The sequence below is a fragment of the Aythya ferina genome (genome assembly GCF_964211825.1).
Source record: "Aythya ferina genome assembly, chromosome: 5".
Lineage (NCBI taxonomy): Eukaryota > Metazoa > Chordata > Aves > Anseriformes > Anatidae > Aythya > Aythya ferina.
Window position 1 is genome coordinate 44,824,396 of NC_140301.1, and position 24,293 is coordinate 44,848,688.

General features: G+C 41.6%; 1 protein-coding gene across 7 annotated transcripts in view; it reads right to left on the reverse strand.

Moving 5' to 3' along the window:
- Window positions 1-4,187: 4,187 nt before the first annotated feature.
- Window positions 4,188-24,293, reverse strand: part of PTPRJ (protein tyrosine phosphatase receptor type J) — a 73,132-nt gene continuing 53,026 nt past the window's right edge. For 4 of the 7 annotated variants that reach the window (XM_084519727.1, XM_084519723.1, XM_084519722.1 and 1 more), the window contains 17 exons: window positions 23,352-23,615; window positions 21,964-22,221; window positions 21,145-21,411; window positions 19,207-19,482; window positions 18,042-18,173; window positions 15,301-15,502; window positions 15,079-15,197; window positions 14,450-14,537; window positions 13,971-14,012; window positions 12,946-13,033; window positions 11,743-11,833; window positions 10,982-11,055; window positions 10,711-10,845; window positions 10,122-10,241; window positions 8,924-9,084; window positions 8,519-8,654; window positions 4,188-7,779 (listed from right to left, as the gene is read on the reverse strand). In XM_084519727.1, coding sequence (XP_084375853.1) covers window positions 7,621-7,779; window positions 8,519-8,654; window positions 8,924-9,084; window positions 10,122-10,241; window positions 10,711-10,845; window positions 10,982-11,055; window positions 11,743-11,833; window positions 12,946-13,033; window positions 13,971-14,012; window positions 14,450-14,537; window positions 15,079-15,197; window positions 15,301-15,502; window positions 18,042-18,173; window positions 19,207-19,482; window positions 21,145-21,411; window positions 21,964-22,221; window positions 23,352-23,615 — 2,612 coding nt within the window. In that variant the 3' untranslated portion in view covers window positions 4,188-7,620. The remainder of the gene's footprint in view (window positions 7,780-8,518; window positions 8,655-8,923; window positions 9,085-10,121; window positions 10,242-10,710; window positions 10,846-10,981; window positions 11,056-11,742; window positions 11,834-12,945; window positions 13,034-13,970; window positions 14,013-14,449; window positions 14,538-15,078; window positions 15,198-15,300; window positions 15,503-18,041; window positions 18,174-19,206; window positions 19,483-21,144; window positions 21,412-21,963; window positions 22,222-23,351; window positions 23,616-24,293) is intronic. The other 3 variants (XM_084519726.1, XM_084519724.1, XM_084519725.1) reach the window with 2 other exon arrangements.

The window sequence follows — 24,293 nt, forward strand, 5'->3', positions numbered from 1 at the left end:
AATAGCTTTAGGCTTGGCTTATTATTAAACTACGATGATTTTAAAGGCTTCACTAATCCTTATTGTTCAGAAATTTTTCTCGGTATTTTGGTAAGTGGCCTACGAGTGACCTCCAGCTCTCAGCTTTTCTCCTGCACATGCCTAGCTGGGCTGTCACCATCCATGCTGGGAGCATCACTTGGGCCAGGACTAGCACCCGAGAACTGTTTGGCCGTGGCAGACCCTGCCCAGAGCAGATCTTCCCCGGGCCTGATGCTGAATTACGAGCACAGGACGTTGGGATGTGAAATGTTATTTCTTGTTCTGATTTATTCCTCACTGAAAGGTGTACGGGTTTGTAAGCAGCTGGGTAGATTTAGATGTGTATTTCAGTAGATTTAGCACATTTGCTGAAGTTCCCTTACATGTCTATCTCCATTATAGCTGTGCTTGTAAAAAAAATAATAAAAAGAATCTGCCACTAGAGCTTTGCCTTGACATCTCACTGTGTTTCAGGTTGGAGACAGAAGAAGCCAAAGTAACCCAGCAGATGTTGCCAGATGCTTTAAAAGGTGCATTTAAAGCCTCCCCAAGGAGCTATGTAAGAAAAGGCATGGGAGAATCATGGTTAGTGTTACACACGTGCACATAAACAGATCCATTAACTGAAATAGCCTTTTAACTGTTACACTTATTGAGCAGTACAAGCAAGCACATCATTGTTTCCTGTTTTTATTGACGTATCTGCACTGTGTTCAGCTATCTTATAAATCCATTATTGCTGGGAACAGCTGCAGAGCAGACTGATAAGGAAGGGAAATGAGCACAGCTAATAATCCAGAATAACCAGCTCCAGACTGGTCCCACCAGAGCCATTACACCTTGGACGAGGTACACGATCAGAAAATGTCTAGGCATTGCCAAGAGTGTAAAAGCGACTTCTCAAGGAAGCAAAGGCTTGTTTGACATAGTCACCAGCTACTTTGCATTGTCAGGCTAGTGCTGAACTTACAGTTTCTGAAACGCGTCATCTAACCAGGTGTGCATCTATAGACAAGCATGCTGCATCTGGCTGAACGTGAGCCAGGGCTGGTGGGGACGGGCTTTGCACCTACAGCACAGGGAGAAGGAAAGGGAAACAGCACATGAGGTGGAGGGAGGTTATCGGCATCTGGGAAGCAAGAGGGAAAGTGAGCAGCTTGGCAGGAGCAGCTTTACCTGGGAAGAACGATGGTATCGCGTGCCACCTGGAGGCTGAAAACAGAAATGAACAGGATACATTTGTGCAGTTCCAGCCATCGCTGTTTAGGTGGACACATACCTTAATCAGAGCAGATGTTAAATCAGCCTTTACCATAGAGCCTGTTTTCCTTCTGTATTGCATTCCCAGCATTGGACATACCACATGAAACAACTATCAATCAAAAACAAGTCCAGAAATCTTTCACACCTTTTCTTAAAATTTCAGCACACATCTTCTTGCCCGTCCTACTCTCCATCAAAACAGGGACAGAAGCATAGCAGTGTGTGAGAGCACTGTCTCTCTAGCACATGGCAATGTGCTTGCAGTCTTCTCACAAGCACTACTAAAACATTAGGGATGTCCACAAAACACTAGAATTATGTCCAGAACATCACTCCAGAGAACTTGTCTCTTCCCCCGTCACTTGGAAAGCTGAAGGTAGGATGTGAGTTAAAGTAACTCACTTTGATCAAATTAGACTACCGTTTCTTCATGAGGGGGGCTCAGTTGTTAGCTTTGCTTCTGGCTGTTGGGGGATGTTATCTACTAGCTTAAAAAAGAAAGAAAACTGGGAAAAGGTACTTGGATGAATAAATGCGGTGAAGCAAGCAACAGGGACAAAAACAAACAAACAAACAAACAAAAACAGGCCTGGATTCTGAACTTTTTTCTTCACATCTAGGAAACAGGCTGACAGGGGCTCCCAGCTTCTTCCACTTGTGAGATGTACAAACAGCCCCTTTGCTTCTGCCAGCAAAGTAGGCAGGAAGCAGCTCCTCCTGGTGCCTTCCAAGCAGGTTTTGCACTTCATTTACCTCCGCCTGCACAGGCAGGAGGCTGGCGTGGGCAGTTTTTTTTCCCCAAGATGAAAGGAGGGAGAACAGAACAAAGCACAGTATTGAGGTGACAACATTTGGAACCAACTCCACAAACAGTTCTGCAAATTGCTGAAAACAAAACCATTTGAAGTCAGAGGTTTCAACAACAGGAGGTTTCTTTGGTTGTGTAATGACTGAAAAGGACTCCCTCAGCAGTGCCACAGTAATTGAAAAATAAAAAAACTAACTTCTCTGGTGGGTATCAGAAGTGGGAGAACACTGTACCTATCTCAGAAGTGAGTAAACTGTTGCTCTCTCTTTGCTCCTCATTCTGTCCCTGAACAAAAACCATTGTATTTATTTTTTTTCCTCTCCCCCAGATCACCCAGAAGCTTTTAAGGCCTAGTAGCTTTCCCAGCACTAAGAAGATTTTTCTTTTTGCTTGAGAAAAGCAGTGTGCAAAATTCTCCAGTGTTTTTCCCTTCCAAGACCCCATTTTTTACTCTTGTTCTGCAAGAACATTCACATCCGTTCATCTCCAAACTCCATTTGCTGCCTGGTAACACCCAGCCAGGAAGGGCATGAAAGAGCAGCAGCATTTCTGACTGCATCCCATTTATCAAATAAAGAACAGGACAAAAACATTACATTCTTCTCTCTGACCTCCAGTTCTTTAGTCTCAAAGGCAGTAAAACTAATAAATGACAATAAATGACAAGACCAGGTACAAAATTTGATTTCCAGATACACTGGCTCAACTCTACCTACCTGAACAGGCTACTAACAAGCTGGTAAGACTGAATAAACCCCTACCTGCAAGAAATGTCTGTAAAATCAAGCTGAAAAAAGATGGGTTTTCATTGTAGTCAGCAGACACAGAAGTGATTTGAAGAACTGTAGCAGCAAACATTATATATTAGAGGTATATTGCTTAGTTACTCCAAGCTGCAATTCTACAGTGAGGATGCACTTATGCTATCCTGCCTTGGGTTAGCATGCAAGAGACATTTTCTGCCAGGTGAAACTTCTGTCATCCAGTCAGGCATAGCTATGTAATAAATGTGAACAGTTTGTTAAAACAGATTCATCATACTATTAGACAGTCATCTATTAGCAATATTTATAAAGTGACAGGAGCTTCTATGGTAATTAACCACCTTTTAAAACCTGTACATGGCTGAAACAGTAACAGTGGTATTTTGGAAGCCCTGAGAATGCGTAACTCTAGGCAGCTTTGCACATGCCCCATGGTCTCTAAGGGCAGCCAGAACAGTTTGAAGTATTTGAATTTCAGTAAACCAAACAACAAGCCTTTGTGATATATGGTAAAAAAAAGTAAGGAATCTTGCTCCGTAAAAGCCTCCCTGAAACTTATTGCCCATGGCAATGGTAATCAGCTGCAGTGGAAGAATACAAGACAATCACTTCGCTCTTATCTCACCACTCAGTCATTTCAGAAATTGCAGTAGGGTTACCGTGGAGGATCACAAGATTTTGCAGTAAATGTCAGCACCCTGAGATGAACTGGAGAGCTGCTGAGTGCCAGAATCATTTTCTGGGCATGTGATTTTCCTGGGGAGTGATTTGGATAATGCTCACCAGGTATGGAGACTGAGAATTTTAATAGAAATTGACTGAATTGAGGTATTTTGTATGCATCTACAGCCAGGTAATCTGTAATCAAGAAGTCTGTTATCACAAAGATATTTTCTTTGTAAGTATCCCTTTTTATGCTTTCCCTTGTGACAACAGAACATCCCATTCAAGGGATGAAAAAATACTCACTCTTGTTTTTGAATAAGTCCTACAAACACGGGTCCTCAGCCATGGCTATTTCAGTGAGTAGAAATCTTCTGATTGAGCTTGCATTAAGGTATTGTTCCTTCAACTGGTGCAAGCTCTTTGTTTAGAGAAACGTCATGTCCTGGTCCTGCTACGCAAGTCTCAATGTCAGAATAACAACCTTTAGAGAGCCGTGACTGTAACACAAATCATCTCATAATCCACCTGAAAGGGTTGGAACCCACTTTTCTTGCACATTTTAAAGCCTTTCTAAATGAAACAGGTATTTTGGCAAATTAATTTTAATTCAAAAGAAACTGAAAACAAAACTCTAAGAAAGGAAACGACAAAGTGCTCTAGGATGATGCTTTTTAATTGTTACTTTTATATTTTTAAAAACAAATCAATTAAAAACATTATAGACGTGCTGAAATTTCCTGTACAACAAATAAGAAAACAATAAAATTTATACATCATATCAAGATATTTAACTAACAGTCACTTATTTGAAACGCATCAACTTTTCCCTTCTTAAGCAGGCCCCAAATGGGAAGAAGCGTACAACAGAAATGCAGGAGATGTCATTGCCACAGAGTAGAGCTTTGAGCCTGGAAAGTAAATCAGTTTAGATGAGCAACAGCAAGAGAAAACACTGAATGAGGAGAGAGATCTCAGCAGCTATAACACGGTGAACATCAGAATGCAGGGAAAAAAATATTTGCTAGGAGTCAAGTCACATTGGCCAAAAAGGATCCACAAGAGACCCCTGGTAGAAAGGTTACCTGTAATCCTGTTCTTCCTGCATAGATATCCTATGAAGCACGGCCTACTTACTCACAGAGAAAATAGAGCCAACTTCATTTAAAACATTTTAAGCCTTACCAACCTTTTCATAGAATCATAGAATATCCCGAGTTGGAAGGGACCCATAAGTCCAACTCCTGGCACTGCACGGGTCTGCCCAAAAGTTTAGACCATGTGACTCAGTGCACAGTCCAATCGGTTTTTAAATTCAGACAGGCTCGGTGCAGTGACTACGTCCCTGGGGAGCCTGTTCCAGTGTGCGACCACCCTCTCGGTGAAGAACCCCTTCCTGATGTCCAGCCTAAACTTCCCCTGCCTCAGTTTAACACCATTCCTGTGGTCCTATCACTGGTGTTTACAGAGAATAGGTCACCTGCCTCTCCACTCCCCCTCGCAATGAAGTGTAGACAGGCCCAGTGCCCTCAGCCGCTCCTCATACATCTTCCCCTCGGCCCTTCACCTATCCCTGGGATCTACAGGTCATTTAGTTCAAACTTCTGCCTCTTCTCACAATGATTAAGTGTTGGGAAATCACAGAAGTGTTGAAGTAGATACAATGGTATTAAAAATGGATATTCATTAGATGCTGACACAATGGAGACTTTGTGACACTGAGACTTCCAACATCAAAAGAATGGGACAGATACTTTTGTTTTCTCCAAGAAAAGGTGGTTGGACAGAAACACGATGCTATCTGGTTCTGATGTTCCACTGCAATATAAAGCAAACACAATCTAAAGTAGAAGATTCATCTCCCTCTCCTCTGTGCTGTATAAAACAAGGATTTCTGAAGCAACAGAGCATTCATTCACCACCCTAAGGCAGCAAGTTTCCGCAGGACCTGGAATAAGGAATAACTGGTTCTGTGCTCTGCACTTAGAAGACTGAAAGGAAGAAAAAAATAACATGACTGTAAGGGACAGGCCTTTCTTCCTCCCAGTTCCTTTGGAATGGTTCAGTTTGGTCCCAGTGGTTTACTTCTGTTTGTCATCTGACAGCAGCTTAGGAAGAATGCTGGGTGAGATCAACTATGTGGACTGCCATTTTGGATGGAGTCGGGCAGGATTGCTAACCTCATGCATTAGGTTTGGAGGTTTTTGTTTTGTTTTTGTGTGTATGTGTACTGATTAAAAAAAAATCAGAGAAAGAAAAAATATTCAAGAACCCACAAGTGGCTGCTACAAAAAAAAAGAACCGAAGCATTTTGTGGTTTGTCCTCCAGTTTTGCTCACCTAGCACACCACAATTTCACACTGGGTGTGAAAAATTCCTCTGGTTATCTGTAAATTTACAGTTGTACACCAGGAATTCCTACATTTTCTTCTGCTAACAGTGGATTCTGTGAGGTTGCCAGGTTCCACTGTAAGACCACATATACTCCTAATATATGTAGCTATTTTTGACAACTCTGCTAAAAAAACAAACAAACAAACAAAAAGCAGCAGAACTTCAGGGACTCTGGTTATTAAACCTTCACAAGATTTTCACTTCTTTAGAGCTATTCTATAGCATTATTCATAAACTTCATATTCCTTTGCAATGCAACCAGTGCAATGATCCAAAGACCAAAAAACAACACACCCCCAAACTATTTAAGAAATCCTTCATCGGTAATGCCTTCATAAGTCTAGCAGTTATGTACCAGCAAAATCCAATCAAATCTTTGCCTTGCAAAACCAGCAAACTAGGGGTTTTCTGCTTGTTTGTTCTATTTTTAAAAGGACCAGTTAAAATAACAGCAGCAGTACATTGCAAACAATTACAAAACAATTACATTAGATCAATGAGATGCAGGCAGGTAACATATGTCTCAGTTTTAAACGGCTAAATCAACCGAGAAGTTGGTCTTTACAGCAGAACTTTGTGCAATTTGTTTTGGTAGAAACAGTAAAGCCAGTAAATCTGTTTGGGAGTGCTTGGACACCTGGAACCTTAGTTCAACATTTTCACAGATTTATACATTTGAGAAAAAACAACAACAATAAAAAGACACCGACCTGAGTAAAACTCTATTAGAATAGAGTGATCATTATTCAGTAAATCATATATTGCACCTTTAAATAAATCATTATAAATTGTATAAAAACAGGAATATCAGCCAGGAACAGGGAGGGGCTATTCTGTCCTTCATACACACCCACACACAACCCCGCGCACACATTCACATACTCACTTGCTCAGTTTTTCACTATAGTTAAAGCTCGGAGTGACACACCACACTCCTTTTCCTCAAGCAGAGGCACCGAAACATTAAGGCAGGGGATATTCATGGTGAAATGCAAAAACAAAGCTCACCTCCAAACTTCTGGAGAGTCCTGCCAACAGTGCAACTACAGTTAGGTTTGACATAAGCCTTATTTAAGAATCTGTGTTCTCATTAAGAGTTTCAGTACAAAAATAGAATCTCTGCTGTTTTTTTTTTTCTAGAGTAGCAACTAGAAAAGGCACAATTTCCAAGTACAAATGTCCATTTGGAGGAGGTGTTTGTAGTCCTTTTTTAAATAAAAAGGAACACTCAGAAAAAAAAAAAAAAAAAAAAAGATCACAGAGGCACGTATCTATTAGCTAAGTAACCAGATACAGTAGATAAAATATGTTCCTGAAACTTATAATTAAATATATTAAAACAGCCCACAAGCCCGGTGTCTTTAAATGAAATCATATAAAATTGTAATAAAAAGCTTGTGTTATTATTTTAATATTGAAATTCTAGTTCATTGTTCGTACTGTAAATGCTATTTCACCTATCAGTACTGTTAAATTCCCAAGAAAAAGCAAAAATTCCTCTGTTAACTTTAAGTATTTTCTTTTTATAACAATCCTTGGCTCCTGCCAGCACTGTTTTCGTCCTCCTGTAGATCACATCTTCATATAAGGACAAAACTGGAGAAACCAAATGTAAGACACTGCACACAATCCTGGAAAACATACGTAGAACGTCTTCCTTTCTTATGCGCAGACAACACCTCTTGGAGACACTGCCTTCCTTCCAGGCTATGCATGGTAGCCGTTAGCCTTCCCAAACCTTGGCTCTGGTGTGAAATTTTCATAGATTGCCATTGCTGTTGTGTTTTGGTAAATAAGATCTGTTTTCTTGTCTTTCTGGGATCTAATAATATCCATGACACACTGGTTTAGGAAGACGTACTGGTCCTGATGGGAGAAAAAGAAGAAAGGATATTAAGAGAGTTCTAGCAAATACCTGATTTTGGAAGTAGTTCTGCTCCTGAATACAAGTTTCAGTTTTTGGAGGTACTGCACTGCATGTTTTCACACACAGTCTATTTATGCATTTTAGAAATTGTATGTATATAGGAAGTTGGACTAGAACAGACCTCATGATGTCTTGTGAACCCTCAGCAAAAAAAAAAAGGATCTAATTTACTGTGTTGCCTAACATCCTCTTAAAAGACTTTTGTGATGGAGATTTTACAGCCTTTTCCAGATCAGCTTGAGTTAATCCACATGCTTTTTCAGATGAAAGCAGTACTTCCTGCAGGAACGCCTGTGTTCCTGCAGAATACAAAAGATGCACGCAGAGACCTCTTGACTGAAGGTAATTCTGGCTTGTGGCTATAAAGATAAAACTCACATGGGTTGAACAAGCTTAAAAGTAAATTTTCAGGATTTAATTCTTTCTACCTGCAAATGCTAGTCCAACAAATTACCCTCAAAAAGAGATTGCTTGGATATACTAAAAAAAACTTAGCTGCAAATACTTTTATAGTAAGAAATAGGGCAGGAAGCAGGGAAGTTTAAACGAGGGCGATTTTTAGATTGCTCTGTAAAGTCTTATCTTCCTGTAATTCTGAGCTACAGTCTATAGTCTACCTTTCCTGGATTATTGTGCATGTTTGAGAAACATGCTGCTGAATGAAAATCTAAATCTTACCTCAGTTTGCACCATTAAAGGTCGATGCATTCGAAGATCATACACCACTCCATACACATCCACGGTATTCTCCATTTCAATCTGCTGAATCAGGCGGTCAATGGCAATGAATGTCCCTGTCCTCCCGACACCAGCACTGCAATGACACAGGGAAGACATTTACTGCTTTCTCTCAACCACCTGCTCACCTGTAGCCTAATAAAAAGCCAGTGAAGTTAGCAATATGCTTTCTATTATTTCAGTGGCACAGGTATCAAAGCCTCTGCAGTCCAGAGACGTGAGTTTTACCATGACCAAGATGGAGGAAGGACACCCTTCTGGGACTCCCAGAATCACACTGAAAAAGAACTGTTCTTAAAAAGTCACAAGATGAAAGCATGTCTAACACGAATTTGTTCTTCATACCTGCAGTGCACTAGAACAGGAGAGTCAATAGGATTTTGACTGCTGTATTCATGAACATGGTGTCTGAAGTTGATGAGCAGGTCTGTTGTCTCTGGCACTCCATGATCAGGCCAGGAGGTGAAATGGAACTGACGCACTATGCGGCTCTCCCCTGTGTTGGCCTAGGGAAATACACATTGAAAAAAAGAAAACAAATGAGCTTCAAAAGAGCAGCAGAAGTGCTTCCTGCCATAAGTACTGTGCAAGACTTTTCAATAAAATTGCGCATTACAAACTGTGCAGGGCCCCTCGCTACAAGAAGGACATCGAGGTGCTTGAGCAGATCCAGAGAAGGGCGATGAAGCTGGTGAGGGGCCTGGAGAACAAGTCCTACGAGGAGCAGCTGAGGGAGCTGGGCTTGTTCAGCCTGGAGAAGAGGAGGCTCAGGGGCGACCTTATTGCTCTTTACAGATACCTTAAAGGAGGCTGTAGTGAGGTGGGGGTTGGCCTGTTCTCCCACGTGCCTGGTGACAGGACGAGGGGGAATCGGCTAAAGTTGTGCCAGGGGAGTCTTAAGTTAGATGTTAGGAAGAACTTCTTTACTGAAAGGGTTGTTAGACACTGGAACAGGCTGCCCAGGGAAGTGGTGGAGTCACCATCCCTGGAAGTCTTTAAAAGACGTTTAGATGTAGAGCTTAGGGAAATGGTTTAGTGGGGACTCTTAGCATTAGGTCAGAGGTTGGACTCGATGATCTTGAGGTCTCTTCCAACCTAGAAATTCTGTGATTCTGTGACTTTGATCAATGATATTCCAATTTCCCTCTTCCTTCCCTTGTAGTAGAGAATAGTTAGAAATAATTTCCTTTCACTCTTCACTTGACTCCAAGATCATCTCTGCCGCATTACATTTGCTGACAGAGATGGGACTAATTGATAATTTAGCAGATATTCCAAATATCTGCATAAAGCATGAGTTTTTGTGGAAGTCTCAGGGAGACAAGCTGAAGGGTCACTGATGGGAAAACCAGTAATTCCCATTAGCAGGCTGGATTTTGCCACTGCTTTTATCCCTTCCACTCCGATAACTTAGAATTTGACTAAATTTTAGTGAAGTTACTATATTCTGTCACTCCAGTGTTGCTTGACATATGAAGTTACTGACTCAATAAACCACTTCCACGCATATTTGTACACAACTAACAACTAGACAGCCACTTACACTTTCTACATTGAAGTCCCTTATTGTCCATTCTGGAAGAACAGTCTCCAAGACCACTGTCACAGCAATGTTACCATAGGTTTTGCTTTGTTTGTCTGGCCAATATTGCTCACATTTTGTCTAAGAAGAGAATTAAAAGGTTCAACACATTACACAGAGCAATGAAACACAGGGAAAAAAAACGAAGATCATGCCAAGGTAGTTTCCTGTGACTCCACCTTGGCCTTGTCTGTTAGTTTTAAATAACACGCCACCCTCAAGTGAGACTAGGAAGCATTTCACCCTTCCCAATGTCCTATCCTAAGGACAGAGCAGATCTATTAAAATCATTCTCTATGGAGAGGAACCAATCTTAAAAATGGAGATTGCACAAGCCTCCTGAGTCTGGTAGTCAGTAGATATAAAGGGGAAAAAAAATGTGCTCATTGAATTCAGAAAACAATCTTCCATTAACTATACGCTTGTTTTAAGAGTGATCAATCTCCAACTTATTAGGGTAACAACAAAATTAGAAGAGATACAATTGTCTTCAAGAGATGGTTCAGTTTTAATATTAATGATAAACAAAACAACAACAAAACCACCATACCCGGGCTTGTTCAACACATTTCGTCAACATAACAATACAGTAGATATTCTTTTCCCAAATCATGCGCCAGAAGTCTTCGGTAGTATTGGCTAACGGACCTTGTGCAGCAATAAATGCCTTCTTTGAGGTATAGCCCTAAGAAGAAAAAATATACACATTCACACATTCATCCATAAGCCATAAAAAGTCAGTTTTATAAATCACATGATCTGTTAAGCCTATATCACAAAAATACACATTATTTTTCTTTTCAACTAATGAAGCAACTTACAGGCATATAGTTTGCATTAATGTAATCACCAGTTGCAGAGTTTAGATCTGAAAGTTTAACACGAGAAATATCATCTGCAGAAAGAGAGGAAAAGAAAATTATGAATTTAAGAACTTTCAGAAATTTTCAGCAAAATACTGCAGTTCTAACACATTTTCTAAATAAAAGGTGTTTTAGAATGATGCACATTCTAAGAATAAGAACATAATTTTAGGAATCAGATGTAGCAGTAGTTCAGGCTTTTATCATGAAGGTCTTCAGAAAAAGGATTGGCCAGCAACAATAAATTCAGAACACTGAACGTATTTTTAAATACGATTTGTTTTCTCACAAACACAAAAATTTGTATTTAATCCAATTCTTCCTTAACACTTCACTTTGCTGGGATGCCTGCAGATAGCTTGGCAGGGTTCAGGTTCTTAGTTTGCAAAGCTGTCCTGCAATGTCTTAATATTGTTTTTCATTGTTCTGATAGATCTGGACTGCAAGTTTCTCACAAATGAAAAATGAAAACAATTTAATTAAGGAAAATATTTTTATAACTTTCAAGGAAAGCTCTTTAGGTTTGTTTGTACAGTGATTTCACACTGGCATGTTCATACAAGTAAAACAACAACCCAATTTCATTTTTTTTCCAAATTGGCAACACTAATTCCCCTTTGAAACCTCCGGGTACTATTAAAACGAAATCAGCCAAACCCAAGGTTTTTCACCTAATAGCTCAATTAATAGAAGTAACAAAATCTGAGAGAGTAACTCACATGGTAAGACATTATTGTATCTGTTTTTCCCCCTGTTCTCTGGGATTTCAGCAGCAAATTTGGGCTGATGAACACCAGTAGACTTGAGTTCCTACAGTGAAAGAAAGATCCATGAGCACCTGGTTCTGGTTTAATAATTGTACAGGAACACATCACTGAAGCAAATATTCCAAACAACCTTGGCCTTTGCTGTAAAAGTAGGCATGTAAAACTGGGATAGATGACAAAAATCTGCTTTCTACAAAGAGAGCAGGAGAGTAACAGCAACAAAGCTGATAGAGAAAGTATTAATACAGAATGGAAGAGTAATAGCATGTTTAAAGCCCAGAAGTGGGCTTTAAAAGCCTAGAAATAGTTTTGTAGAAATACATTAACACTGACACTGATTGCACACCCATTCTAACTCCAAGGCAGCAGATCATTTAGCATGAGCTTTGCTGGCATTACAGAGAGAAACGGAGCAAGTTACATCATGGAAGGACTGAAGAAGGAAGCAAGATCTGAAAGGAGGGCAAGGGTGGAGCACCAGCCTGCCAGGTATAGTAAAGGGACAAACTTTGTTCTGGAAAGAAGAAAACCTGTGAGTAACTTTGAGAAGTGGAAAAAAGTAGGATTTTTTCCAACAGCAGACATTACAACACAGAACCCATCCGTGATGACAGCTGATTCCTGTCTTTTGTACCCTATATAAATTAAGCTTTAGCACACTTCACAGAGAAACAGTTACGGTCACTAAGGAAATTCTGTTTTTTCTCTGACTGCTTATATCCTTCAATTTATTCACAGGTGTGGTTTGCAAATCACACATAATGCATTAAAGAAGCTTGCTATTAGTGAATGACCTGTCTTGCTGTGTAGGAAAAAAATGATGAAATAAACAAAGTGTAGAGAAGGTAAATGGCATTTCCAGAGTACAAATACCACTAGTGCAACGAGGGCAAGGACTCTGGAGGTCTTGTTTCCAGCAAGAGCTCTGAGCAGCAGGCCATGCTATAGCTTACAGGCAGATTTAATGGTTCAGGATGTGAAGAATTTATCATGCACTTCAACTAAACTTAGAGCTCACATGCAGCTTAATAATGTCTATTGTAAAAGGTCCCTTATTCTCCTCCCCTTCAGTAAACCTCACATACACTCCAAAGGAAAGCTAATTTGCTTTCCAAAAATATTTGTCACAAAGCTCTCCCGACTGAGGACACACACCTCATACTCTTCAGCAAAACCACAGTTGGAGTCTGCTTGCTGCTTCTTAAAGTAGGACTCAAAGTTCTCCACTTTAATCATTTTTGATCTAAAATGAGAAAAGCCATGTATTGGTAGCTGATACTAGGTAAATAAACCATGAATTCAGTTAATGCGTTACAAAATGTGCTTTACTTACTTCTTTACTCTTCAGGGGAGAGCGGGAGAAGGGAGGAAGAAAAAAGGATGATTAGACACATGCAGTTGTACTTTTCACTATGTGAATCTAAGAACAAAAGCATGACTGTTAGTAGCACCCACAAAACTGCATTTACAGGGGACAGAATATCAAGGCAGAGCATTTAACTGATCTGTGCCAGCCATGAAGTGAACAGTGCATCCTATTGATGAGAAGGATATGACAGGTGTCAGGCAGCAATTTCTGTGCTCCCCTTCCATCGGATCGGCCCCATTCCCTCGTGCATTTTATATCAATTAAGTCTACACAGGTGGAACTTCATAGCATGCTCAGGCCATGCCTTTCCATCAGAAAAAAAATAAAATAAAATTGGTGCACGAGCCAATAACCTGGTTCAATTGCTTGTGATTTCCAGGATATTGTAATAGCCCACCAATAGGTAGCCACAATCTCAACATCATATGAATTAACAGCTCAGTGCAAAGCAGCCATAAAATTCAGTGCAGATTTTTGCTTATGAGCTCTTTACCAACAATTTGGATTGCTTCTTTAATGTGTACAGAAGCTTGTGTTTCATGCAAACATCCTATTTTTCAAAACTGCATGGGGCATTTGTCTATCTAATAGTGATTCATGAAGCAAGCACTTAGATCACTGTAGCAGCTGTGGAAGACTTGATCAATATAATTATTTCTAGCCTGCAGGCTTGAATCTTTAAGTTTCATGAGGAGTTAATAATGCAGAATTGTATGTAAAACTGCACAGAAAACAAGCGCCAGGGTTCAGAGTAAGTTTTGCACATATCACTTGAGCTCAGAAAACACCATCTGAAAGGATATTGACTTACTTGATTGGAGAAAAGGACACTTCAGTATTCCTTTTATCTTTCCTATGAGGAGAAAAAAAAAAAACACAATAGGCTCACAGTAGAATTTAATGGAACATATATGAGATTTCTGATGACGTGCTTGCTCAGAACAATTTCTTGTAAATCATCTCATTCTGTGCAAAAAAAAATTCCTGAGGCAAACCTTACACCTGCAGTAAAAATAAAAAACTTCTTCATTCTTTCAATGATGTTTTGTAATGGGCCTGTTTCTTTCTGTTGGAACCAGAGCAAAATTATTCAAAACAATGGGTTTGAACAATCATTTAGCTAGTCTGATGTATCAGCTCTGATGTATAACAAAGATTTTGAATAGAATGTATTTTAAAGCATCATGGCGACAGTGAACAGGAACAGACACCTTATTTTAATAAAAAGGTAGAGCAGTGAAATATTGATATTCCTCAACAAAACAAATTAAATAACAAACATGTTGTTACCTTCTCCTTGTCCAGAATATGTAACCCACTATAGCGACTACAGCCAATATAGCTAAAAGGCATCCAATAACAGCTCCAGCAATAACACCTTATAAAAGAGAACAAGTATTACTCATCATTGATTTACATTTGACAATGCTCTGAATCAATCAACATACTACAAGAGAACCTCACAGGTGACAGAACACACACTATTCTCCTAAGTGTCCTCTCTTCTTTACTGTATCCTTTGGCAGGACCAGTATTGAATCAGTATTTGGCAGGATCAGTATTTGCATTCCAATACATTTGGTTCTAATTTACAGGAACTGTTAGAACAACTGCTTTTGCTGTTTGTTTCTGTACTAAAGTCACACTGTGTCATCCAATCCCTTTCAGCACAACATCAGTAGCATAGGTTTTGGTTATTTCTCAAATGGAAGTCATGTATGGAAAAAAAGAATAACTAGCAGCTCACCTGCAGAACTAGCTAGTTATGAATTTATGGAGCAGTGGCACTGCAAAGCTAGAAAGGAACAGTCCATTGCAGACAGACCAATGGATGTTTTGCTATCATGAAACTTGCCATTAATTAAGGAATTTCCACACATAACGTATATTCAAAACTGCCAGTCCTGCATTAACTATACCTGGATCCTGGGGTAACGAAACCTTGTTAGAACAGGGTGAAAATGATACATAACTATATTCTTCCATAATGATGTTTTCCGCAGTAAAGTTTATGTTAGTGAAGCCTGCAACACTTGCCCTGTTAAGAGGAAAAAAACAACACACACGACATGATTTTAACAGCAAGGTTTGTGATCTCTTCAATTAGAACTCTTAGGTTTCAACTGCAGTGAGATAAATACCTGTAGGAATGAAGTGGAGTCAATGGTCCATTTTTGTAGCCATACGTGGTGTTTCCCTTGCCTACACTGATGATGTGCTGAGAACGGAAGGAAGGTAGTTTTGCCTTCTCTGTCTCTATAACATAAGTCACATAGGTGCCTGTCTTCTTTTTCTTGAAATCTTCATATGTGTAGTTCAGTTTAGACTTCAAAGGTGGACAACCTTCAGGAAAAAACAAGGATATAAGTGGTACACATCACACACTGTTTTTATAACCATCAGTGCAGTTGGAGAGGGTGTCACAAAAAAACACAGCTGTGATTGCTCTGCAAGTACTGCCTGAAATGAAAGGCTGAGGGCAACAGACAATCTCAGAAATTCCCTCTGCTGCAGTGCAATTTACTTAACTTCCCTTCTACTCCCTGGTGTTACTTGGTTTCATCTCCTTTTGGTTTTACTTCTACCAAGGACAGTGAAGCTTCTCAATAAAGGCATATGAGTGGTGGACTCTGCTGTCCTTGTGGACAACTTTCACTACACAAGTCAGTCATGTCCAAACCCACTCCATCAACTACCAAATGTAGAGAATACTACACACTGTAAAAAATAAGGGCAATTTGTGTTTGATAACACTGTGCTATTCAAACAACATCAAGCTTCATTCAGGGTGATGCTAAATTCATCCTGGCCTATACTGTCTGCTGTGTCTGACAAAGTCTCGCACTTACGCCCCGAGAAATGAAAGAGTTACTTTCTGCTTTCTCTTGTCATAGACACAAGTGGGACAAAACAATCAGTGACCAAAACATTTTCTTGTCTGAGACGCAGAACAGGGTAATGCAAACCGTGACCAGTAGGACACCACGTGCCAGACAACATTGCTTTGTGCAGTGTCTGCTGTTAAAAGACAAACCCAAGAAATCTGAGGCAGATTTTACAGCTGAGGCACGTATGACCTTAGACATGCTAAAACAGCTTACACCACCAGCTGTCTGATAATTCAAGGACAAGCAAACTAAGAAGAATGTCTTCCTCATTTGGCTGAAGTTTGCTTATATTGCTTTCTGCTGATTGCTTTACAAAGCTAAAAGCTTCTTCTAGGAAGCTGATGTAGTATTGAATTTATCATTAAAAAGGAGAAGCTGCAAAGGGGCTCTCTGAAAGGTTACTAAGTGGAAATGCTCTAACAAGTTTTCTACAGTTGCATAGACAAAGTTTGATCTGATATTCACTGCAACCAACAGCAAAGCTCCCGTTAGCTCTAACTGTGCAGGAACAGGGTGCAATGTAGCTCTTCTAAAGAATTAATGTGGTTACATTAAATGTATCTGAGGCTGGAATTAACTCAGTTGCCTAGAAATGGGTGTTCAATACCACCTGAGATGTCTTATCCAGTCCCTCATTTCAATTCCAAAAGGATGTACATCCTGAGCAAATTGTGAATGTCTTGGTTATCTCCTCAAGGCACCTCACAGCCTGAGACACAACTGCGTAGACAAATGCATAAAGTAATGAATGCCTTTCCTTAAGGTAATGATGTCTATTTTCAGACAGAGAAACCCAATTCACACATATTAATACTATCTGAACACTACAAAGCTGAAGTGATGGTTGGCCATAACGATGGTTTTCTGCTCCTACCAAAGCACTGATCTGATTCCATACATACATAGGATCTTTCTTCCTTATTTCCCTCAATTCTTGAAACCGCCTTCTTGAATTCCTTACAATCCACACAAAAATGGACTGAAGCTTGTCAAGACTAAACAGGACTGGTTGAAAGTACAAGCAGAGCTGTCACTGTGTGGAAGACATGACTTTCAAATCAGCAGTTCCAGGGCAGCTGAGTTGCATGTGAAAAGAATAGGAATTTTCTGCACTGACATATCATATATAGCTGGGCATTTCTTGGACTTATATTGTATGGAAAAACACAGAAAAAAAAAATCTACAGACTGCTGCATGATAAATTTCCAGTGCTGAGAAAAAGGATAAGCAGGAATGTCATATCCCACTTGGAAAAAAACAAAAACAACTATCTCCATCAGCTGTGTTATTCCTCCAGTGCACTGTCAGAAATTAAAAGGTGAACTAGAACCTACACTGCAAAGAGATGTTCCTTTACTTTATGATTTGTCTCTAGACATTCATGAATTAAAGAAGGCTTGATGCTTTAAAGAGGTGAGTTTTATAGAATACCATCTAGCTTTTCCTGGTGTTCTGCTTCCTGTGACATGTAATGCTGACAATGTTATTCAAGCCTTCCAACAACCACACATACGCACAAAAACAAACCACCCACAACAAAACCACCATCTCACTGCAGAAGTCTTCCAGTGGAAGAAGGGATGGAGAAAAACATCCCACATTGCAGAACTCTATATTTCCAGCTCTGAAAATTATTCTCTTGGGAAGAAGGGTACTACTCAGTCTTGTGGCAGTAACCACTGGCAAATCAAGTAACCACTGGCAACCACTAGCAACAGCACAACAGCAATACTTCAGTCTTATATACAAGGATAACTCAGGCTGAAAAAGGCTGAGTGAAAGCAAGAAGTGATTTGGCTTCAGTCAATCACAGTATTTGCCTCATGATTTTTGAAAGGTGACTGAAAACAGAGCAAGCTTTTCCCCTCTCCATTTAACACCTGTTTGGAGTTTAAAACATCTGATATTCATCACAGTAAATTTTTTGTCCTCACGTAATGCTATCTGATAAACTGTTTCACACAGCTAGGAGACAACATTTTAAAGATCTTACCTTCTTCTGTTATGATCATTACTGCATAGGCTTTTAATGGTCCATACACTGCCTCAAAATCAAAAAATTCAACAGACAATGAGTTGTAACTAAGCACCTTGATTACAGGAGCTGTTTTTGGAGCAGGTGGATCTGTAAACAAAAATATTTTTTTAGTACCTTAATGTCAGGTGAAGATAATTTTTTCAAATAAGGATATATTGTAATAATGACATCATTCAGATCATGCATATTTATCATAAAATCATTTAGCTTTGAAAGTACCCTTAAGACCATCAAGTTTAATCATTCACCTAAATATGAACTCCACCACCAGGCCATGTCGCTCAGTGCCACATCCTCACGCCTCTTAAATACCTCCAGGGCTGGGGATCCACTATCTCCCTGTGCTGCCTGTTCTAAAGCCCGACCACCCTTTCCATGAAGAAATTCTTCCTGATATCCAATCTAAACCTCCCCTGGCACAACTCCAGGTTGTTTCCTTGTGTCCCATCACTTGTCACCTGAGAAAAGAGACCTACATCCACATCGCTGCAACCTCATTTCAAGGTGGTTGTAGACAGCGATGAGGTCTCCTCCCTCAGCCTCCGTTTCTCCAGACTAAACAGCCCCAGCTCCTTCAGCTGCTCCTCATGTGTGTTGTTTTCCATCCCCTACATGAGCTTTGTTGCTCTTCTCTGAACGTGTTCCAGCAACTCCATGTCCTTCTTGCAGTGAGGGGCCCGAAAGAGAACACTGCTCGAGGTGCGGCCTCACTAGAGCCGAGTACAGGGGATGATCACATCCCTTGCCCTGCTGGGCACACTAGGTCTGGTACAAGGCAGGATGCCATTGGCCTTCTTGGCCAGCTGGGCACACTGCTGGCTCATGTTCAGCCAACTGCCAACCAACACTCCCAGGGCCTTTTCTGCCAGGCAGCTTTCCAGCCACTCTTCCCCAAGTTTATGTTGCTGCATGGGGTTGTTATGACCTCACATGCAGCACTGGCATTTAGCCTTGTTAAATGCCATACAACTGGACTCAGATTACAGTTGGCATGAATGTAGTGTTCTTTTAATAATCTGCATGATAATAATAAACTGCGTATCAATTATGCTATTCTGCAATTGCACAGTTAATGTTTTGGTCCTGTAAATATCTTCCATTCTCAGATCTCAATGCTTACCTGTAATGCTTGTTTTACATGTTTTCTGCACTGGAGAACTTGTATTACCATTTGAAAAAGTTGTAACAGTAACATTATAGGTTTTGAAATAATCCAAAGGTGATGTTTTGAAGCCTTCTGAACAGGACTGACTCTCTTCTGTTATAACCGAAGAATCAGCAGAATATATTTTAATGATGAAGTGAGAATAGTTACCATAAGGACATTCCCACTTCAGCATTAGGTAAGACATATTAGCCACCGGTTCACACTGAAATGAATTCACTGGAGAAGGAACTGCACAAAAAAAAAAAAAAAAAAAAGTTTTCTATTTATAAGCTCTTCTGTGTATAAGCATTTGTAAAACACTGGTATTGCTTTCCACTTTTAAACAGACAAAACTTCTGCCTACAAAGAACTTGCCACACAATGAGGAAGAAGAGTATTTAGCATATTAAGTACACAGACCCCCTTCTGTGCCAGTTCCTCTGCAGACAGGTTTACTGAGAAAACTGGGGTTGGATAGGTGTTTGTCAGTATCAGCAAAGCTTTCCAATACTGTTCACCCATTGAACACAAACATTTTTAGACTTGTAGACAAACACTAACTCCCTGTGTAATTACATTAAATGCTTAGTGGCCAACAAATAATAAAAAAAACTTCCTTTGATATTCCTAATGCCCTCAGTTGCTCACGGATAGCTGGACCAGATCTAACAAAAACTTAATCCGGTCATCTATGCTGTCTCCAGCAACGGATGAGCATGGATACAAAGAAAAGAATGCAGGACTGAAGGATGTAAACATGCTAGCATGTAAAGAAGAAGTTATACATGGCCCCATGGGGAACGGTAGACAAGAGCACTAGGGTTACTGTACATGTAGAAAGTGACTGGAGTACACACCAATGATCCAAGAGGAAATAAGAGTGAATCCAAAGAAAACGTGAAGGAGACTGAAAAGAACCACAAGTGACCCTTCAACCTGGTGCTAAACAGAGGAAGGGGGAGACCTAGCAGAGAGTTACAGCAGGAGCAGCATGTGAGCCATTCCAAACAGCCTCTCAGCCGCCCTCTCTCCAGAAAAAGGGAGGGAAACTGCTCCAAGTCCCAGGGGTCACTCTGTGACAGGGGGTCTTGCTCTAGGACAGGACCCCAGGGATCAAGACAGGACAGACTAAGCCACCTCCTTCAGGACTAGGTTGTAGCTAGCCCTGGCAAGACAAGACCTTGTGGTCACCAGTTACAGGAGCACAGGCTGCTCAAACCAGCGTAAAAGATCCTGGAGACCAAACAACTGAACTAGCTTTGTGAAAGGCAAGACAAGACTCAATAGCCACAAAAGTTTGCTGACAAAAACAAAAGCAGCAGAGGCAGAGCCACACTGGACTCTCTTGCACAGACTAATTATCATTATGAGAAGCCAAGCAGCACGTTCGAAGTGCCAGAGACGCTTGTAATGGGTTCATCACGAGGCATCTAGGAAATCTCAGTAAAAACCTGTAAACAGATTCACTTCACCTCAGTTAAACAAAGCAAAGGGAAGGACAAAGCAACGCACCAAGGGGAAAATACCACAGTGCTTAGCATAACGAATACAGGATCACCTCCATCTTCACCACTCTGCTGAGGAGCTGAGTGGAGCAGCATAGACAAGAGCTACCCAGAAGTGCTGCCACGACTCAGCCACAGCCAAACATCCTTCCAATGGGTGAAGTTCTGCAGGCAAAATACACCATGTGGGAGCCCTTCAAAACAAGGGTGCGAAGCCCAAAACCAGAAGTAAGAGAAAGCGAAACCATGTTCCACAAAACCTCTGTCCGCACAAGCATGACCAACAAGAGGTGGGCAGTGTGTAGCACCTATGCCTGCAGCAGTATTTCACCCGCCAGGCAGAGCCCCGAGCTGCACAGCACAACACGGCCCAACACTAACATGACTGCAAGCACCTGAGACTTACTTGTATACTGGCTTATGGACGCTCCTTCTCCTTCCGTCTGACCATCAGCCGCTACTGCAAATACTGTAAAATTGTAATTTGTCCCAGGAATTAACTCGGTAATTTCGGCTTCTGTGACATTTGAGGTCTCATTCCAAAAAGAGGTACCATTTGCAACCTCTATCCTGTATGTGTAGGGGTCCGAAGGATTGTCGTTCACCTTCCATGTCAAGTTGACAAAAGTCTCACCAACATCCACTACCTGGAGATCAAGAACTTTGTTGGGCTCTGGAAAGGCAAGACAACAATCCATCAACCTCTAACAACATCTGCTGGCAAACAGGGACAGAAAAAACTCAGGCACACCACTGCTTCACTCTATTCATGCCACTTGTTGTTCAGAGTGCAGGGGAACCCAGCAACAGCACCAGATGCTCCCAGAGGCTTGTCCATCAACGGGATTGTAAAGGAAAACTTCAAAAAAGAATAGTCATCTTGAGTGGCCTCCATCTCCACTTTGCCCTCCAAAGCATGAGCGTATGACAACACTGTGTCAGCATTCCAGAGCTAGAAAAGTGGGCAGGAAGGAGATGAGGGCCAAGAAGGAGATAGGGAAGGAAGACAATTAAAACAAAAAACAAAATCAGATCTGGACAAATGTTTCTGCTGCACTCTAACCTCCCACGATTAGCATACAGCCCACATCAGGCTCCAGCACCAAAACATCCCTTCTGTCCACAGCCATACTGAACTACAAGCCTCACACAGCAAGGCAGAGCCCCGAGCTGCACAGCACAACACGGCCCACCACTAACACGACTGCAAGCAGCTGAGACTTACTTGTACACTGGCTTATGGACGCTCCTTCTCCTTCCGTCTGACCATCAGCCGCTACTGCAAATACCCTGAAATTGTAACATGTCCCTGGGATTAACCCAGTAATTTCGGTTTCTGTACCATTTGATGTCTCGTTCTTAACATTTGCAATCTCTATCCTATAGGTGTAGGAGTGCGAAGCATTGTCGTTCACCTCCCACGTCAAGTTGACAGATGTCACACCAACATCCACTACCTGGAGATCATCTACTTTGCTGGGCTCTGGAAAAGGCAAGAAAATAAACTGTCAAGACAGAGAAATACAGAGAGTGGAAAAACCACAGCAACATTTACTATTCCACACAGATTAAGTGTTGACTGTAACCATTCAGCACTTGTCCAGTATCAATGCCCTGCTGCCAATATCCAGGGACATACATGTATCTCAGGAAAGGACACAAATTTTGGAGGAGATTCTCTTTAGTTTATTTCACACACTGAAATTACTTGTTTCCACAACGGCTTCCCAGACAGGTAAACAGATGGAATTCAGGAAAGGAAGCAGAATGCTGGACAGCGTTGGACTATTAGTTCAAGACTTTGCCTGTGAGTGTCTTAATCTGAGCTTCCCAGCACAGCCTCTCGGGGACACCAGAAGGAAACTTTGCAGGCAACAGTGGCCCGCACTGGGGGGTCGAGGTCGGCAAGTCTAAAGCAGCACAAACACTGGGCCGACAAGACTCACCTTGGGCAGCTTAGACAAGCTCTGCTGAGTAGAAGCAGCTCCAGGATACGCTGCCCATAATTGCTCTGTATATGGACGCTGCCTGTTCCCTTCCACATCCTGAGCTCAACACAGAAGAAAGCTCTTCTTCCATCTGTCCCTCTGATCTGGGGAAAAGGTGCCAGAGCACAAAGCAGACAGAGCTGGCACTGCTCCTGATAACGCGGTCCTAGGCAATGGCACAGCTCACAGAAGCCCCGGGCCATGGGCCTCTGCAGACAGCTCAAAACAAGCTTCAAGATCAGTAACTCTCTGTTGTCCTGGGCACTGGATCCTAGCACAACACAGCCCCGCAAAAAACCTGATGACAACCTGCACCAAGAGACTCTGTATGGGGCCCATTCAGCCCTGATGTCCAGGCAAGGTCATGCTGTTGTAGCATCTGGATTTCTACATAGCTCAACAGCTTGGGCATTCAACAAGGCTAACTGCTCCACAGGCAGCTCTCACAGTCTCAGACTGTCACCTTTTTATCAAGGACAGCCTGACATTCATGCTCACAGGAGCCTGGACTAAAGCAGCACAGCAATGCAAAACAGTAAGAAGTTGGAAATATAGGGAGGAAAAGCAAGGCTCTGTTACAAACTGCTTGTTTAGGCACTGCAGGTGAGAGGCACCGGTTCCTTACTTGTAAACTGGCTTTTGGGCTCTCCTTCTCCTTCTGTCTGACCATCAGCCGCTACTGCAAATACTGTGAAAATGTAGTTTGTCCCTGGAATTAACTCGGTAATTTCAGCTTCTGTAGCATTTGTTGTCTTGTTTCTAACGGAGGCACCATTTGCAATCTCTATCCTGTACGTGTAGGAGTGCGAAGCACTGTCGTTCACCTGCCACGTCAAGTTGACAGATGTCTCACCAACATCCACTACCTGGAGACCAACTTTGCTGGGCCCTGGAAAGGCAAGACAACAATCCATCAACCTCTAACAATATCTGATGACAATTGGGGACAAACAAACAAACAAACAAAAAAAAAACACACAAAAACAAAGGCACGCCACTGCTTCACTCCCTTCATGCCACTCGTCATTCCGAGTGCAGGGGCACCCAGCAACAGCACCAGATGCTCCCAGAGGCTCATCCATCAATAGGCCTGGAAGGCAAGAGTAAGGAAAAGGCGTCTCCAGTGGGATTCATCTCCCACTCACATTTAGAAGCAGGAGCACACACCAATACCGTGCCAGCGCTCCTAGGGCTCCTCTTGGGAGCCCAGAGAGCTGTGCAGGAAGGAGACAAGTGTGTGGCGAAAGGTGCCAAAGAAGATAGTGGTGCTCCTCGGCACAGCCCGAGGTAAGGATGATAAATGACTAATGGAAGAGAAACAGAAATGATCACCCAGGACCACCCTGCTCAGGCCCCAACCTCACTCCGGGACCAGGAGAACAGGGAACACCTCCTCACAACCTCTCTGCGGCACTCTGTGCTCTGTGCCTCTGTCAGTCACCAGTTATCACCGACAGGCAGAGTGGACAGATTCTGGGAATCAACGGCAAAGCCACAAGCACATTCACACACGCATTTCTGGGCAACACCAATGGCAGGAGCCAGCATCGATTTCCTTTGAAATGCA